The following is a 17,952-nucleotide window of genomic DNA, read 5'->3' as shown; positions in this document are numbered from 1 at the left end:
AGATCACAAGTAGGCAGAGAGGCAGGTAGAGAGAGAGGGAAGCAGGCTCCCTGCTGAGCAGAGAGCCCAATGCGGGCCTCGATCCCAGGACCCTGAGATCATGACCTGAGCCGAAGGCAGCGGCTTTACCCACTGAGCCACCCAGGCGCCCAGCAATAGGATTTTTTTTTTTTTTTTTTTTTTTTTTTTAAAGATTTTATTTATTTATTTGACAGAGAGAGAGATCACAAGTCGGCGGAGAGTCAGGCAGAGAGAGAGAGAAGCAGGCTCCCGCTGAGCAAAGAGCCCGATGCGGGGCTCGATCCCAGGACACTGAGATCATGACCTGAGCCGAAGGCAGCGGCTTAATCCACTGAGCCACCCAGGCGCCCCAGCAATAGGATTTTTAATGTATATTCTAAAATGCCTATTTTTGAATATTATCACTTTTACTTTGATAATACATTGATCTTATTTCTTCATTTCAAAATTACTTTCATATTCTATGTTAGGTCAGTTTTGAGGGGCTTGCTTTTAAGAATAATAATGTTTCTCTTCATGAATACAGATGATGCTGATATAAATTTTGGATACTGTGAAGTGGAAGAAAGATGTAGGCAGTCTTTTGAGGCTTGGCAAGAGAAACAGAAAGAACTGGAAGACAAGGAGAAAGAAACTCTCAAAGCTCAAAGGGATAGAGAAAAAAGGCAATTTCAAGAAGAAGAAGAAAAGAGACATTGCTGGATGAAACAATTTGAAGTTGAAAAAAAGAAATTAGAGAATATTCAGAAGGTAAAGTATTTTTTTAAGTTTTGTTTTTGTTTTCCATACATTCTTTCTTTTTAACTTTTTAAAATTTAAATCCAATTACCATATACTGTATTATTAGTTTCAGAGGTAGAATTTAGTCATTCATCAGTTGCATAACACCCAATGCTAATGCCCATCACCCAACGACCTCTTCCGCCCCCCACCTTCCCTCTAGCAGTTTGTTTCCTATAGTTAAGAGTATTTTATGGTTTTCCTCTCTCTCTATTTTCATCTTATTTTATTTTTCCTTCCCTTTTCATATATTCATCTGTTTTGTTTCTTAAATAACACATACGAGTTAAATCATAGGTATTTGTCTTTCTCTGATTGACTTATTTCGCTTAGTATAATACCCTCTAGTTCCATCCATGTTGTTGCAAATGGCAAGATTTCATTCTTTTCCAAGGTTGAGTAATATTCCTTTATATAAGTATATATATCTCATCTTCTTTATCCATTCATCAGTCGATGGATATCTGGGCTCTTTATACATTTTTTGAATCAGTAACTACTTCTGAGTAGTACTGATCCTTTTAGATTATGGTGTGGATTGAGCTCTGTTCTATGCGATTAAGGTACTCTTGATAATTGAAGCCATTGACTGTGGTAACAGTATTTACTATGGACTTCTTGATTAGTTTTCCTTAAATTTATGCATTAAAAATTAAAAAAATTGTTTATTATATACATTCATTTAATTTAGCTTATTTAAAAATTTATTAAAATTCATTGAAATTTCAGATGCTGCTTTGGATCTTGGGAGCCCCCTGGGGTCAATGAAGTTACAGATTGTCCTAGAAGGATTGATATTTATAATATAAATGTTGCTTTTTCATATACTTCTAAATCATTCAAGAAAGCAACAAAAATTTCCTGATCATGAAATGTCTTTGCTATGAGGTCTAATGTATAACAATTATATAAAACATATTTGGTTGTAGTGGTTCATCCATGTAGGTAATAGTCTGTGCCTTGTTCCCATAATTGAGCTAATTCCCGAGATTAGAAATTTTTTGGTGTGAAGGAGTTTTGTGTTGTTTTTGTTTTTGTTTTTGTTTTGTTGTCTGTTTCCTCCTAACCCCACCCCAGGAGATCCGTATGCTTAGGTCATGGTAGTGATATATTGAGAAACTGGTGGATTTTTAGGACCCTACTTTATGACCATCAGGATTGTTAGAATGTATAGATAACAATCAGAACTGACTTCTCTGTCTTACATTACTAAAATTGACCTGCATATTACCATACTTACTGATTTTGAGAGTTACATATAGAGAATGTTGACATGTGGTCGCTTGGGCAGTTCAGTGTGTTCTAGCCCTCCATGTTGAATACACTGCAATTCCTGATTATAGAAAATAAATTTAAAGCAATTATACTGTATACTGTATGGTTGTGGCTTTTTCTAGTAATGTGAACTATGGATCCTTAGCTTTCCTTTACACAGACTCTTTTTTGGGTCATTTCCAAAAGTCAGAATCTTTATTCTTGGATAGGCTTTAGTATAATTTAGATTATAGGAGTAGTATTTGTAGTCTTATGTTGAAATGCATCATTGCTGTTGATTGTTAGTGGTGTTTTCAGATTTAGAAAACATCTGACTTTTAAATTCTGTTTACCCAAATTGTCATATTTAATTGTTTTAAAACAAAAAATTTATTGACTATCTCAATGGCAAAGCATTCAGCTATGCGCTTCAATGACACAAAAGAGATCTAACATCTGGGCCCCCACCTTCAAAGAATTCCAGCTTAGTTTCTGAAAGTAATTTGTGCTTTATCATAAGATTATAGTTTAAAATATTTTAATGAATTCCTAAATGTATACTTTGTTATGCCTTGGGGCTTAAAACTTTTCCAATGAGACCATGCCATAATTTTAAAAAGATGCATTGTAAATATGTAATTTACTTACTTTGAGTAGTTGTTTTCTGTGTCCTTTGTTAGCTGTTGGGGGAATGAAATAGGAAGCTATTGTGAATTTCTTTCCTTAAGAGTTCCACCCAGTTTCTCCTTCCTCATTATGGGCAAATGATCACATTATATTTTTGCATGAATGGCAAAATTCCTCTTCCTATTCCTATATCTAGTTTGTACCAACCTCTGTATTCATCCTACCTTTTTCCTTGTCTTTGCGCTACACTCAGTAGGAAAGATTTCTTTTACTCAAAGTTAGGTTTCCCTGCTCTGCTCTATAATATTTTTCAGTTTACCCCTGCTTTTTGTTTTATAGTTTTTTTTTTTTTAAGATTTTATTTATTTATTTGACAGACAGAGATCACAAGCAGGCAGAGAGGCAGGCAGAGAGAGAGGAGGAAGCAGGCTCCCTGCTGAGCACAGAGCCTGATGTGGGGCTCGATCCCAGGACTCTGAGATCATGACCTGAGCCGAAGGCAGCGGCTTAACCCACTGAGCCACCCAGGCGCCCCTTTGTTTTATAGTTTTACCTTGTATGCTGAAACACCCCATCAACTTCCTCCTTTCTTACTGTTTATAAGCATGTTCAGTTTTCTTCCATCTTAGAAATAAAACAAAAGAAAAACCACAAGATCACTTTTGTTCATATGTCTCATTTTAGCTTCTCTTTAGCTCTACTTATCATGGTAAGGCTTCTTAAAGAGTAGTCTTGTTATATTTATGTCTTTGTCTCTCATTGAATCCTAAAACTACGAGGCGTATATCACCTTCACCCCATCAAATGAAACGACTTGCAACAAAAATAACCAATGACTTCTTTTTTTTTAAATAAAAAAAAAAAAGATTATTTATTTATTTATTTGACAGACAGAAATCACAAGTAGACAGAGAGGCAGATAGAGAGAGAGGGGGAAGCAGACTTCTTGCTGAGCAGAGAGCCCGATGCGGGGCTCGATCCCAGGACCCTGAGATCATGACCTGAGCTGAAGGCAGAGGCTTAACCCACTGAGCCACCCAGGTGCCCAATAACCAATGACTTCTAAGTTTCCATATTCAGAGTTTGATTTTCAGTTCTTATAATGGCCTCTGTAGCATTTTATGCCAGTAAAAATTTGATTATTGACCATTTCTTTCTTGAATCTCTTCTTAAATGTTTGGCAATTCTTCCTTTATGTGCATTTTAGCCTTCTCTGTCTCTTTCTCTCTCTTCTTGAATATGGTACTACCAAGGATTTCTTTCTTTGTCCTTTTTTTTTCCATATATCTTCTCTCTTGATAATGTCATTCATAGCTGTTCAGAAACAAATCTATATTCATAACAAAAAAGAAAAATGAACTATGTAACTCTCCTACAGATACTTTACACTCAGAGCTTAATGTGTCTAAAACTGAAGGCATTGTCTCTGAGTTGTGCTTCTCCTCTTGTAGTCATCATTTTGATGATCTAGACTGTCATCATAGTCTAAGCTAGAAAGATAAGGATCATCTTTGGCTCTTCCTTCTCTTTATTATCCTCTTCCCTCTAATAGTTATATTATCCATCTTCTCATCCACCCACCTATCTGCTGTTAGTCTGTAGTCCAGGGTGTCCTAATGTCTAGCTTGGCATATTCACTAAATTTGCCAATTATCTCTGTACTTTTGGTCTTGTATTCCACAAACCCATTCACCTTAGTGCTGCCAGGAGGGGTTTTTAAAGTTATTTCTCTGCCTAATTCTCATTGTAAAGATTATATCCAAAGAAAGATTCCCAGTTCCTTTATTTCTGGACACTTGGCAGTTTGTAGCAATTTCATGTTTACATTGTTTTTGTATTTTTCTCATTCCCATCACCTATACAGAAGGCCCTCCTTGCTGCTTACATGGACTTCTCTAATACCTACCTCTTTGATCTCTTTAGTGACTCCGTGGCTTTTTGTTTTTAATGTAACCTTTTAATTTTCCTAAAATCAGAGCTACATTTTCCTAATTGGAAAACATTTAATAAATGCCTTCATATATCAGTCTTCTATATGAAACTTTTCATAATCTTTTTAATTATAATGCCTATTTCTACAGTGGTCCTTTATAGTCTTATCTTGATAAATTTATTCTGCTAAATTTGAGGTAATATGTGAACTTACAATTGCGTTCCCACATTAAAGGTAAAATTTTAGAGGAAAGGGATTCTATTTTACTGATCTTGTTTATTCTGCAGAACCTTAACAAAATAGATGGTAATCAAGAAAATTGTTATCCACCGAACTGATAGATTATGTGAATTAAATGGGATGGTATGGAGAAAAAAAATTGTAATATAAAACTCCTTTTGCAAACATTATTATTTGTGGGTTTTGCATTACCCAAGAGCATATCTAGCCAATGCATTTTATTATGTGAATAAACATACTCAGATAAATAAAACAACTTACCCAGGTTACAAACATCTTTATGTGCTCAAAATGGGAACCTTAGGTATCATTTATGTGATACTTTAGGTTGAGATTAAGGTTGTTGTCCCAGTACTAATAACAGAGTATCATTGGGTGAGTTGTTATCTTTAACTATTATTTATAAATATTGGTTGTCAGAATCAAATATAATGAACATAATTTTTTTGATATTTGAATATAATAACTCAGTATTACCATATGTTCAGCAAGAACAGGACAAGATGAATGATGAACTCCATAAAGAAGAGAAAATGTGGAAAGAGAAGTTTAAAAAGCATGAGGTAACTATTTCTTGTTTTTAATCATTACAATAATCATTCTTCATTTGAAATAGATTATTATACTTGAAATGGACATAATATTGCCTGTCTGATATAGGATTTAATTTGCTAAAGCTTTAAATATTAATCATCAGAAATTCTCCTTGAAATATAATTTCCTAAATATTAAAATAAACTGGTTTAATGAATGAACTGTCTATATAAAATTGTAATTCTTTAATTTTTTAAGGTTTGAGGAAACATACTATTATAAATATTTCACTACGATTGAATATGGTTGGGAAAGGTCATTTCTTGAACACAATTGAATATGTTAAATAATGCCTTTGAATTTAAGATCATTCTGATGACACATTTATTAAATTATAAGGTTATTTACCTCAAAGATTTTTAAAAAATATTTTATTTATTTATTTGACAGACAGAGATCACAAGTAGGCAGAGAGGCAGGCAAAGGCACAGAGAGGGGGAAGCAGGCTCCCTGCTGAGCATGGATGCAGGGCTATCCTGGGATCATGACCTGAGCTGAAGGTAGAGGCTTTAACCCACTGAACCACCCAGGTGCCCCTACCTCAAAGATTTTATATAAAATTTTAAGTATGAGCATGAATTAGATAAAATTTCTTATAATCCTGTTATCTGACTAAACATATTATCTTTCTTAGTCTTTCAAGTCTTTTCTTTATATAAACACGCTCCTACTATCCATCTTTTTCTTAAAAAAAAGTTTACTACCCATCTTTTAAAATATATATATATACTTGATATTTAACACTGTGTAAATTTAAAGGGCACAGTGTATTGATTTAATAATGTTATATATTATAGTATGATTTTCTCCACTGTGCATATGCTGGTTAGGCATGTGAACAGACAGTTCAGATGTATGACAAGGGACAAAAAGAATACAATAGTAGCTTACCTACAGGTAAACCCAAATGTTGGAGTTAGGAGAGCCATTAAAATACCTATAACTGTCATACAATAGCAAGATACTTAACAGAGAGGTGATAAGAAAAGAGAAGTAGAATCTACAATGAAGTATCAAATGTACATTATAGAGTTGAAAAGTTTAGCATATAAAATTAAAGATTCGGTGCATCTGTTTGATGGCAGCATTAGTGAAATAAGCAAGGTCAATAGAAAATATCCAAATATTAATATAAAGAGGACAAAAAAATTGGAAAGCAGAAAAGAGTACAAGAAATAATGTGATATATAGTGAAAAGATAAAATGAATATAATAGTAATCTTGGAAGGATAGGAGAAAGAGAATGAAGTAAAAACAATGGGTAAAGAAATAATAGTTGAGATAGTTTAAAAGAAATTCAGGCTGAACACTCAAAGTTGATTAATGATCTCCAAACAGAATCAATACAGAGAAAATCACACCTGGGAATTGAATAGTATAATTATTGAAATTCAAGACAAAGGGGGAGAAGTTATAAAAGCTGCTGGAGCAAAAAAACACATTACCTGAAAGGACGAACAGTAAACCAATAGCTGACTTTTTTTTTTTTTTAAGGTTTTATTTATTTATTTGACAGACAGAGATCACAAATAGGCAGAGTGGGAAGCAGAGAGGGAGCAGGGAAGCAGGCTCCCTGGAGGGGCTCTACCCCAGGATCCTGAGATCATGACCCGAGTAGAAGGCAGAGGGTTAACCCACTGAGCCACCCAGGTGCCCTAATAGCTGACTTCTTAAGTGAAATGATGGAAAGAAGATAATAGAACAAAACAATTTAAGTGTTAAGTGTTAATGGTTTCTTTGATCATTAGTGTTATTTGAATCCTGAGTCATCCCCTGATTTCTGGTCTCAGTTTTCATTTCCTGTATGCCTAAATACTTGTTGAAAACATTTTTGGATAACAACTTTTCTCAATCTTTGCACACTTGAAAATATTTTTTTTATTTTGCTTTAACAACCAAATGATTCCTTTCCTGGCCTATAGAATCCAGATTTATTACCATTTGGTTTTAAGGATTTAAAGATATAACTCCATTGCATATTTGTTTATTTTTGCCCATTATCATTTTAAATTTGATACTCATTCCTTACATTCTTTTGAAGCCTTTAGATTTTTCACATTTTACATTTATCATACATATTTATTGATATCTTATTTTGTGCCAGGCACTTCTGAGTGTTCAAGGTATAGCAGTGGATAGAATGGAAAATGCTGCCTTGATGGAGCTTAATTCCTTAGGGTTCTGAAATATTGCTAGCTTCCATGTGAGTGTATCAGTGTGTTTGTCTATATGCATGCCTGAAAAGTTTACTCTTTATCTTATAACATTTTTTGGTTTAGAAAACATTTTTCTTTTTTTTAAGACCTATTTATTTATTTTAGAGAGCAAGAGAGGGCCAGGGTGGGAAGAAGGCAGAGGGAGAAAGAATCTTGAAGCAGACTGCCCGATGAGTGCAGAGGCCATGTAGGGCTCAATCCCAGGATCCTGAGGTCATGACCTGAGCCTAAATCAAGAGTCAGACACTGAACCCTACTGAGTCACCCATGTCCCTGAAAATATTTTTCTAATATGTTTTTTCCTTTTTCTCAGGTCTTTAGTTGTAACTCCTACTTAGTCATTTTGGAGTTTGCCTTTATACCTGAAAGTCTGTGTCGTAGATTTCATATGTTTGTTTTTTTGTATGTTGTTCCAGGAAAGTGTGTAATTTGGAAGTTTTTATTTAGCCAACACCTATTTAAGCCATTCTATTTTGAATTTTTGTTTGAGTGAATCATATATTTTTTTGATCACCTGCATTTTTATTTTTATGTGAAGTTATTTTTATTTAAACATATTTTTCCTAAAAATGTTTTTGTAAATTTTTTATTTAGTTTAATAGCTCTCTTTTCTCAGAAACTAGTACTTCCTTCTGTTTATTGAACTATTTTGATTTGCCTCACATCCTTTATGTTAGTTTTCCTCAAATATTTGCTTCATGTTGATTTGTTTACTTTTGTTTTAGGACTCTATAGTGACAATGACATTTTCCTCACCTAACTCCAAACGATCTCATTTAATGCAATATGTGCTTATCAGCTCTCTCCATAGTTGAGAAAGGATAAAATATGTGACAAGGCTAGTTCTTCATATTGCTTATATGTATGTTCTACCTTGCCTTCCTGGTATCATAAATCTCACCCAATAATCCCCTGCTTCTGCAGTCTGTGCTAGCTCTGGGAGTCTCCTTTATCAGACCTACCATCTCAGAAAGTTTGAAGTCCTCTTCTACACAAATTTTGGCTTGTGGTTTCTCTTGCTTTTTCTCTGTCATTCTGATTTCATATGCTCTCTATCTTCAAGGAATTCCTCAGTTTATATTTGGGTGGCTTAGTATAGCTATAATATTAGAATATCAACTTACTAACATGATTAAAACTCCCAAGTATTTTAGAAGATTAATTCCCTTTAAAAGGTTTTAGTTCTTTTAAGTGAATTTTATAGCAACTTCCTTGTGATTTCAATTTTACTATTTGTTTTCAGCCTGTATTTTAGATGATATTTTAATATCTTTAGTTTATGCTGACTACTATTTATCTTACTTTACTTTAGGAGTTTATTAAAAGCTTGCATTTACAAATGGAAGAAGAAAGAACAAGATTTAAAGATCTACAAGAAAAAGAAAAAATGCGTTTGTTAAAACGGCAGCATAATGCAGCTGTAACAATTCAGGCTAAATATAAAGCCTTTGTGGCCTACCAAAAATATAACCCCATCATAAAAGAACAATTAGAAAGTAAGAAAAAGAAAGCACAAGAGTGGAAAGAAAAGGAAGCAAAAATACGTCAGATGGAAGAAGAAAAACTAAAAAGATTGGAGGAAGAACAAAAGGTAGAAGAAGAGAGAAAAAAGCAGAAGCAGGAGGAAAGGAGGAAGAGAGAAAAAGAATATGAAGAAAAAAAGACCATCATAAGAAGAGAAAAAGAGCAACTACTAAACAAGGAAAGATTAAGATTAAGAGAAGATGCACACAAACAGCTAATAATAAGTAGAGCATTAAAGAAAGATGAATATAATATCAAGAATTTGACTGTTGAAGATACATCAAAGAATAAGGATGACACAGCCAAAAAGGTAGGAGATGAAAAGTCAAAGAAATGGGAAGATGTTCCCCTCTGGCTACTTGAAAAATCAAATAGGACAGAGAATGTAGATAGACAGCTTGTATTAAAAGAATCAATACAAGCACAATCAAAAGATCCTATTATAGACCAGGCAATTTTGGCAGAATCTAAAGTAAAAAATGAAAACCTGGCAAAACAACAATGTTCTGAAAAAATTGTAAAGGAAGAAGGAAAATGTGAAAATACAGACAAAAAAACTGAATTGGAAAAGCCAGGTCTAAAAGAAAACGTGAAAGAGCAGTTTCAGATGCAAGAATTAAAGCTTCAAATACAAAACGGGGAACATATGAAAACTGCCATAAATGAGAATATGAGACAAGACACCCAAATTATATTAGGACATAATGAAAAAATTAACAAGGTGAGAAACAATGAAGCATGGAAAATAATCCAAGATAATCAACAGAATAAGATACAAAAAGTAGAAAAAGAAGAGCTAACAGAACAGAATGGAACATTATATGAAGAGAATAATATTTCAGTAGGTTCTATAAAGCAGCAAGCACTAAAATTAGAAAATTCTGAAGTTATAGGGGAAAATATAACAATACAAGAAAAAGAAATTGATTTAAAATCCAAGGAAACCGAGGAGGTCCCAAAAGACAATACTCTGAATAGTGATGTGATTTTTAACAGCAATGATTCCATGGTAACTACAGAAGGCAAAATAAATGAACAAGATTATATTTTCGGTAGAAATGGTCTTTGTGAAGACTTGGGTAGCTATAATGCAAAAAGCTCCTTAATTTTTAAAGAAATAAACTCTCTTAAATCTCAACTTAAAGAAATCCCAGAAGAATGTCATGAAAATAGAGCTGAATGTGAAAGTACTGTGACCTGTTCTTTATCAAAGCCAACACTTCTATCTTCTATTGAAGAAAAGAGGCTAGCTTGGATAAAATCACATAAACCTTGGTTTGAAATTTTCAAACAAAACCAGCAAAAAAAATTTGTTCAGAGGAAGAGACCTGTAAAATGTCCAGCCAGCATGATGCCCCCTTTGAATACGCTAGAAATTCTTCGATGTGGCCCTTGGAAGACTTTACAGCAGGTATTTTATAACTTTATAATACTTTTTCATATTTAACTACAGTTGATCCTCTGAAATGTGACTTTAGAAATATTAGTAGAAGGCATTGTATCCAAGAATTTTGTCTCTTAATTGGGGAAATTGGTAATGAAGTATTGACCCATTTGAGAGGGGATGTATTTAAAAGATCTTCTTGATTCAAATTCTTCAAGGCATCTTCTCCCTCAGTGTAGCACTACAAAAAGTTTTGATTTATATCTTGAAGCTATGTTCAAGGGTCCTATAGCCATTATTAAGCTTCTAAGAGTGGAAGTATCTGGGAATTTAGTGTTGAATTAGAGAAGGAAATTCTTAAATTGACGGTCATTTAGTTTGCTATAGTCTTGGGCACACCACCACCTACTGGCTCCTTTTGGAATGAAGTGGATTTCTCTGTATCTGACAAGGGCTGTGAAAGAAGGGCTTATAATAATAGAAGACTCTAGAATTTCCATATGGAAACATATTTAGTCATGTGCTATATAAGCACAGTGCATATATTAATGAAATTTAAATAATCATCACCAACCGCTGTGAATTTTATATGTTTATAAAGCCCATATTTTCAACCAAAATTAAGGCAAATACTAATGGGCGCCTGGGTGGCTCATTCGGTTAAGTGTCCGCCTTAGGCTTAGGTCATGATCCCAGGGTCCTGGGGTAAGCCCTGCATTGGACTCTCTGCTCATCAGGGAGTCTGCTTGTCCCTCTCCCTCCTGCCCCTCCCCCCATTCATGTGTGCTCATGCGCATGTTCTCTCTTTCTCTCAACTAAATAAAATTTTTTTTAAAAGATTTTATTTGTTTGACAGAGATCACAAGTAGGCAGAACAGCATACGGCGGGGGGTGGGGGTGGGGTGGGGGGGTGGATAAATAAGCTCCCTGCTGAGCAGAGAGCCCAATGTGGGGCCCCGAGATCCTGACCCCAACTAAAGGCAGAGGCTTAACCCACTTGAGCCACCCAAGTGCCCCAACAAAATATTTAAAAAAAAAAACCAGAAACTAACAAATGTGTGGAAAACCAGGAAAGAATATTTCAAATAGTACAACACTAGAAAGGACTTAGGATTAAAATAATGTATCTGACTAGGGCCTGAAACCGAAATGTATTCAATAAAATGTATTTAGTTTTTTGATATAGAGAGATGCCTAGGAAAGGAAAGACTCAAGTTAATATATATATGAATTTTTTATTTATTCACTCAGCAAATATTTATCTGTCCAATATGAAGGATCAATATTTATTGTTGGGACAGAAAGAAACCCCAGTCATTGACATTATGGAGGTGACTCTGGTATACAAAAAGGCTTTAAACAAACAAACAAACAAACAAAATACCAATTATATTACTATAGATTTTGGTAATTGCTGTAAATAAGATTTCATGGTTTTCTTTAGAAGGATAATAAGATAGTGGACGTTAAAGAGATCTCTGGGATGTGAAAAAGCGGTATGAGGAACAAGAACTACTTTGAAGTTCCTCTGTTTCCTAGGCAATGTATTTTCATATCCATCAGATCTATAGAGCTACATATAGAATCTCTCATTAGGTCTTCTATTAATTATTTTCTTTGGCTATGTTATCTCTGAAATCATTCTTTTTTCTACTTTCCCTAAGATGTTGGTGTAGGCTTTGTGAATTGGTGACATTAACTACTAACTTTTATTTTGGATAATTTTCCTATATGTATCTGTTTGAGCCAGGCATAAGTGACAGCTTCATGTTCACCGTGTGCTTGTTTCTAGAGTAAACTGAAGTTAGGAAAATAGCAGTGCTCTTTTTCATTGTGGGTCTCTGCTCTGTTCAATGAGAAGAATGCTGAGGAAGTTAAGATGTGTGAACCTGTCCCCTTGGTGTTTCTTCTCCTATCCATTCTGTTCCTTTTGTGAAACTCTTGTCAATATACATAAAGTAAGGATTACTCCTTTTGCATCTTAGGGTAGGTCCCCACAAACTGGAATGTGTATACAGATCTCCAGGGAATTTGTTAAAATGCTAATTTTGATTCATTGGGTCTGGTGATCAGTCTCAATGTTCTCCACTTTTTAAAAAAAGATTTTATTTATTTGAGAGAGAGAGCGACAGGGGGAGAGGGAGAAGCAGACTCCCCACTGAGCACGGAACCCCCTGGGGGGCTCGATGTGGGGCTCCATCCCAGGACCCTGAAATCATGACTTAAGCCAAAGGCAGAGGCTTAACTGACTGAGCCACCCAGGTACCTGGGTACTTGCAGTGCTCCTGGATGATTCTGTTGGTGCTGGCCCATGGATTAATATGATTAGAAATGTTGTAAAAGGCACTGTAATCCTCTGACTACTGCTCAAGCAATTATTTTGAACATTTCATTTTTCTTTGAGGCATCAAGTGTACAGTATAAAGTGGAAAAGTATTTATGAATATGTCTGTAAATACAGAAGTGTTATAAAATGCCATTTTGTAATGACCCTGGGAGATGGGTTTATACTGGTGTCTTTATTCACTACTGTTCCTGATCCATAAGTCTCTTACTTTGATTTGCTAAGGCTTCACATCTTTATCCATACCTTGATCACCCACTGCCATCTTTGGAAGGTCCTTCTAAAGAAGACCTTTAGAAAAGTTTACTCTTCTAGAATTTCACCCAGTGATGAATTTATTTTGCTTATATTAATTTCTCACTTTCAGCTTTCAGCACATGATATTCAGACTCTTGTCTATGTTTCTTTACAATTTGTTAGACAATAGTGGTTTTCGTTACTTGACTGGGGTGGTTAAGTGGGAAGATGGACAAGGGGATGAATAAATAATCTGACTGAATCTTAATCTTATCTCTGTATTACTGCTAACTTCACAATTTAGGTAGAGTATATTAATTAAAAAGGGAATTAATGTAAAAATTATTTGAGTATAATTCAATAAAGTACTAATAAGCCCTCTGTCAAGTAAGATCAATGTCCTGATTTTATTTCTGCCATTTATTGGTTGTGTCACGTTGGGCAAGGTGCTTGACCTTTTTGAGCCTCTGTTTTGTCTTCTATAAACTGGGAAAAGCAATATCTATTGGATAGGATTGTTGAATTTTAAAATAACATATATGGGGATGCCTGGGTGGCTCAGTGGGTTAAGCCGCTGCCTTCGGCTCAGGTCAAGATCCCAGTGTCTTGGGATCAAGTCCCGCATCGGGCTCCTTGCTCAGAGGGGAGCCTGCTTCTCTCTCTGCTTCTGCCTGGTGCTCTGCCTGCTTGTGCTCTCTCTCTCTCTCTCTCTCTCTGACAAATAAATAAATAAAATCTTTAAAAAATAAATAAATAAAATAACATATACGAAGAATATAGTCTAGGGCTCCTAGTATATGTAATAGTCATTATCAAACTTGGATCTCAAGCAGAGATTATACACAACTAATATATATATTGTTTTCTAGTTTTAGTGTTCTAATTTATTTTTCTTTTATTTTTGGTGTCTAGCTACTAATGATTACTTGATTTAAGTAATCATAAAGAGAGGGTGCTGAATTTAAGGGATATTTTTATATGGCTATTTATAGCATGACATGAAGAATAACATTTTAGCTGTTACTAGCTTTTAGATCTGAATGTCTCACATTTTATACAAGGCAAATTCTAATAAACTGGTGTTGTATTGGTACATGAGCTACTAGAAGTTAGATTCTGCTTCATTTAATCCGGTTATCATACCTCAGATTTAGTCTCTTGCAGCTGATTTTTTAAATGTTATTTCTTTAGATTGAAGCGATTTAAAATTTTATCTCTGAACAGATGTTCTGCAAAAAGAAAAACCAAGAGTTATTGCTTTCACTATTTTTGTATTATAGTCTACCATAAATGACTGGCACTCCTTGCATCGAACTCAAGAATAATTGAAAGTGAAATCTCTAAAATTAAATAGCTATTTTTGGTCATTTTATGGACCACAATCTGTTAAGGATTTAAGGAAATATGGATGATTAAGTAATAAATTGATTTATTATCTTTTATTAAGATAAAATGAATGAGTCATAAGTTCTGTAGGTAGAATAGTTTAAGTTATGAGAACCTGAAAATACTAGTTTTTGAAATATCTTTATATTACCCTTTATTAAGGAAAGAAACTATGAATGCTGTATTTTAGTTTTGCCATAGGGCAGTTTATTATTCATTTATTTCTGAAACATTTAGTGAATATCCACTATGCTCCAGTTGCTCTTTTTCAATAGACCATGCAGTGATGAACACCTGTAAGTACTAATTCTATATTGACCTTACTATTTGGAGCATAAAGCCATTATTTATATGATTATTGCCATGCATATATCAACAAATAATTAATATAAAAATTTATTTTGATATCTCATATGTTTGGAAAAACCTAAGATAGAATAGATTATTATTGTTGGGGTGCCTGGGTGGCTCAGTGGGGTAAAGCCTCTGCCTTCGGCTCAGGTCATGATCTCAGGGTCCTGGGATGAAGCCCCGCATTGGCTCTCTGCTCAGCAGGGAGCCTGCTTCCCTTCCTTTCTCTGCCTGCCTCTCTGCCTACTTGTGATCTCTGTCTGTCAAATAAATAAATAAAATCTTTAAAAAAATTACTATATCATAAGGAAATTTTAAAAATCTTCCATAAAAGGGAGGAGGAAATATTATGAAATACCTTATATTCAAAAGTAGATACCATTAATAAGGACTCTGCAACAGTTGTCACTCCTGTACTGTAATTAAACTAACTAGAGAAATTACCACCATAAAACTGGAATCTAACCATTTCCGTAGGTGATTTTAAGCAGTGTATGATTATGTCAGGCAGAATAATATAAATAAGAAGGTAGAGAACCATTTGTTACTATAAAACTACAGTTGTGGAGTTTTGGGTTTTTAAATGCTTAGTTCTAAATTGTGTGTTTACTTGTTGGTATACAGCTAGCTTCCCAGTTACAGAATTTGTAAGTTCTCTTTGTGGACAAATAAAATGGGTAATACACAGCAGGGTTGTTTTTTTTTTTTTTTTCCCCCCACAAATGGATGAATATTTTTCTTTCTGAAAAAACCATAAAATATAAATTTGTTTCAAAAGTCATTTTAGACTATGAGTAACTGAGATATTCCTGAAATAATTATGAAATGAGAAACTTATTCACCTGAAGTTTGAAAAATATTGTTTGTAACTTTAGCTATTCAAAGCAAGGAGTGGACTTAATCCCTTCTTTATATCTCCACGAACATATGGTCTTCCCATTCACTTACATAAATACGTAAATTTAAAACTTTTAGTTTAATTTAATGCACAGGAAATGTTCCGAATGAAGAGGGGTTACTGTTCTTAAGACTCTTATAGCTTTTACTGAAGCAATAATGCTTTAAATTACAATAGTACATTTTTAAAATTTCTGATTCAGTATGATATATACTAGACTCTTCCTATAAAGCTAATAATGTTAAAGTTGTTTTTTCAGTACATGAGAAACCTGGCCTTAGGATTTTTGATATGACAATATGAAATAATTCTTACTATAAAAAATTTAACATATATAGTTATTTCTATTCATGTACTTAATTATAGAGAAGAGCCAACATGCTATACTTATTTCTCTGCCATTTTCTTTATGTGAGAGCTCTTGAGTTTAATAAGAAGAGTGCTTTTCAGAAATACGGAAATATTCCCATTATCTGACATATTCCTGTGCCACTATAAGTGTAGTTCTTGGTATATATACCATAAAGTTGAGTACATTCTTTGATACTGAATTTTCTTTAGTTAAAAAGACTAAAACCAAAATGACAGAAAAATTCTTTAAGAAAAACCTTTGTGAATTACTGAGTCCACAGTGATATTTCAGTAATAAGAAATTTCATAATATGGTCTTCAAAATGTTTGAAAATACCAGAAAAAATGCCATTCATGCTATGTTACATCAGAGATACTATATGCTCTGAGTATATTACATTATTCAACAGTAAGGAATGATTCGTGCCAGTAAGGAATGATTCATACCAGTGAACTTGTAATAGAAAGCTATTTTTATTACATGGTTTAATTATTATTGCATGGTGCTATTTATTACAGGTCCTATAATTTCTCAGACTTTTTTTGTTTTTGGAAGGTAGTTGAGTCATTTTAATTGAATCATGGCAGGTTGGACACAGAATCTATCCCCTGACATATTGTGGCTCCTGTTACTATTTCTACCCAGGTATCCCTAGGATACTGTCAAACACAGTATCCTGTGTTTGATAGTATCAAGCATTTGTTTGGTACAATAAGCATTTGTGTAGTACACATTTGTGTAGTACAATCTTGAAAATAGTGCCAAAATAATTCACACAGAAAGTGAATTTGGTGAAATATCAGCGAATGAGCTAATAGATGATTTTATTATTGCTTCTATGCATATGACTTTTGAACTTGAGTTGGTCATGGATGATTGCATTATTTTGCCTTTCTATGTGAGGAATAAAGGAGAACCAGATAGCTTAATTGAAAGTGAATTGTTGGGTGCCTGGGTGGCTCAGTGGGTTAAGCCGCTGCCTTCGGCTCAGGTCATGATCTCATGGTCCTGGGATCGAGTCCCGCATCGAGCTCTCTGCTCAGCAGGGAGCCTGCTTCCTTCTCTCTCTCTCTCTGCCTGCCTCTCAGTGTACTTGTAATTTCTCTCTGTCAAATAAATAAATAAAATCTTAAAAAAAAAAAAAGAAAGTGAATTGTTAACAAATGCAATTTTGATATATATCATTAGTTTTTTTTTGATGACTTTTTAAAATAAATATTTATTTATTTGACACAGAGAGAGAGCACTCCACAAGGTAGAGTGGCAGGCAAAGGGAGAGGGAGAAGCAGGCTGCAACCTGAGCAAGGAAACTGATGTGGGACTTGATCCCACAATGCTGGGATCATGAACTGAGTCAAAGGCAGACGCTTAACCAACCGAGCTACCCAGGCATCCCTTAATGAATTTTTAAAAAGGAATTTTGCAGGGCTGATATAGTTTATATTCATTATTGTTAGATGAGGTTATGTAATCCAATTTTCTTGAATTCTCTAGGTTACAACAGTTACATTTCAAGATTTGCCAGGTTGTAGTCTCTCCACACTAGCAGAGTGTCCAAATCTTCAGTTTTTGTCTCTTCGACGCTGTGGATTAATTTCTTTGCACAGCCTGAGTAACTGCAAAAAACTGAAGCACATTGATGCACAGGTATGTCCTCTGTTCTCCTCATTATTTATCCTATAATAAAGTCGAAAACAAAATTTGTGAGAACCGTTGAGGAAAGAAGATTAGGAAGTATGGCCTGAAAATCACTTATCTCTATTTGCAGATGATATAGTTATTGTTTTTATTACTTTTTGTTTGATCCTTGA

General features: G+C 34.2%; 1 protein-coding gene across 6 annotated transcripts in view; it reads left to right on the top strand.

Annotated features, from left to right (window-relative positions):
* The window catches only part of LRRIQ1 (leucine rich repeats and IQ motif containing 1), a 225,009-nt gene that overhangs the window by 13,107 nt on the left and 193,950 nt on the right, over positions 1-17,952 (top strand). For all 6 annotated transcript variants that reach the window (XM_082738968.1, XM_082738972.1, XM_082738971.1 and 3 more), the window contains 4 exons: positions 548-771; positions 5,344-5,418; positions 8,978-10,600; positions 17,636-17,788. In XM_082738968.1, coding sequence (XP_082595094.1) covers positions 548-771; positions 5,344-5,418; positions 8,978-10,600; positions 17,636-17,788 — 2,075 coding nt within the window. The remainder of the gene's footprint in view (positions 1-547; positions 772-5,343; positions 5,419-8,977; positions 10,601-17,635; positions 17,789-17,952) is intronic.

Source organism: Mustela nivalis (assembly GCF_964662115.1).
Source record: "Mustela nivalis genome assembly, chromosome: 7".
Classification (NCBI taxonomy): Eukaryota; Metazoa; Chordata; class Mammalia; order Carnivora; family Mustelidae; genus Mustela; species Mustela nivalis.
This window is presented reverse-complemented; position numbering and strand designations above follow the sequence as displayed.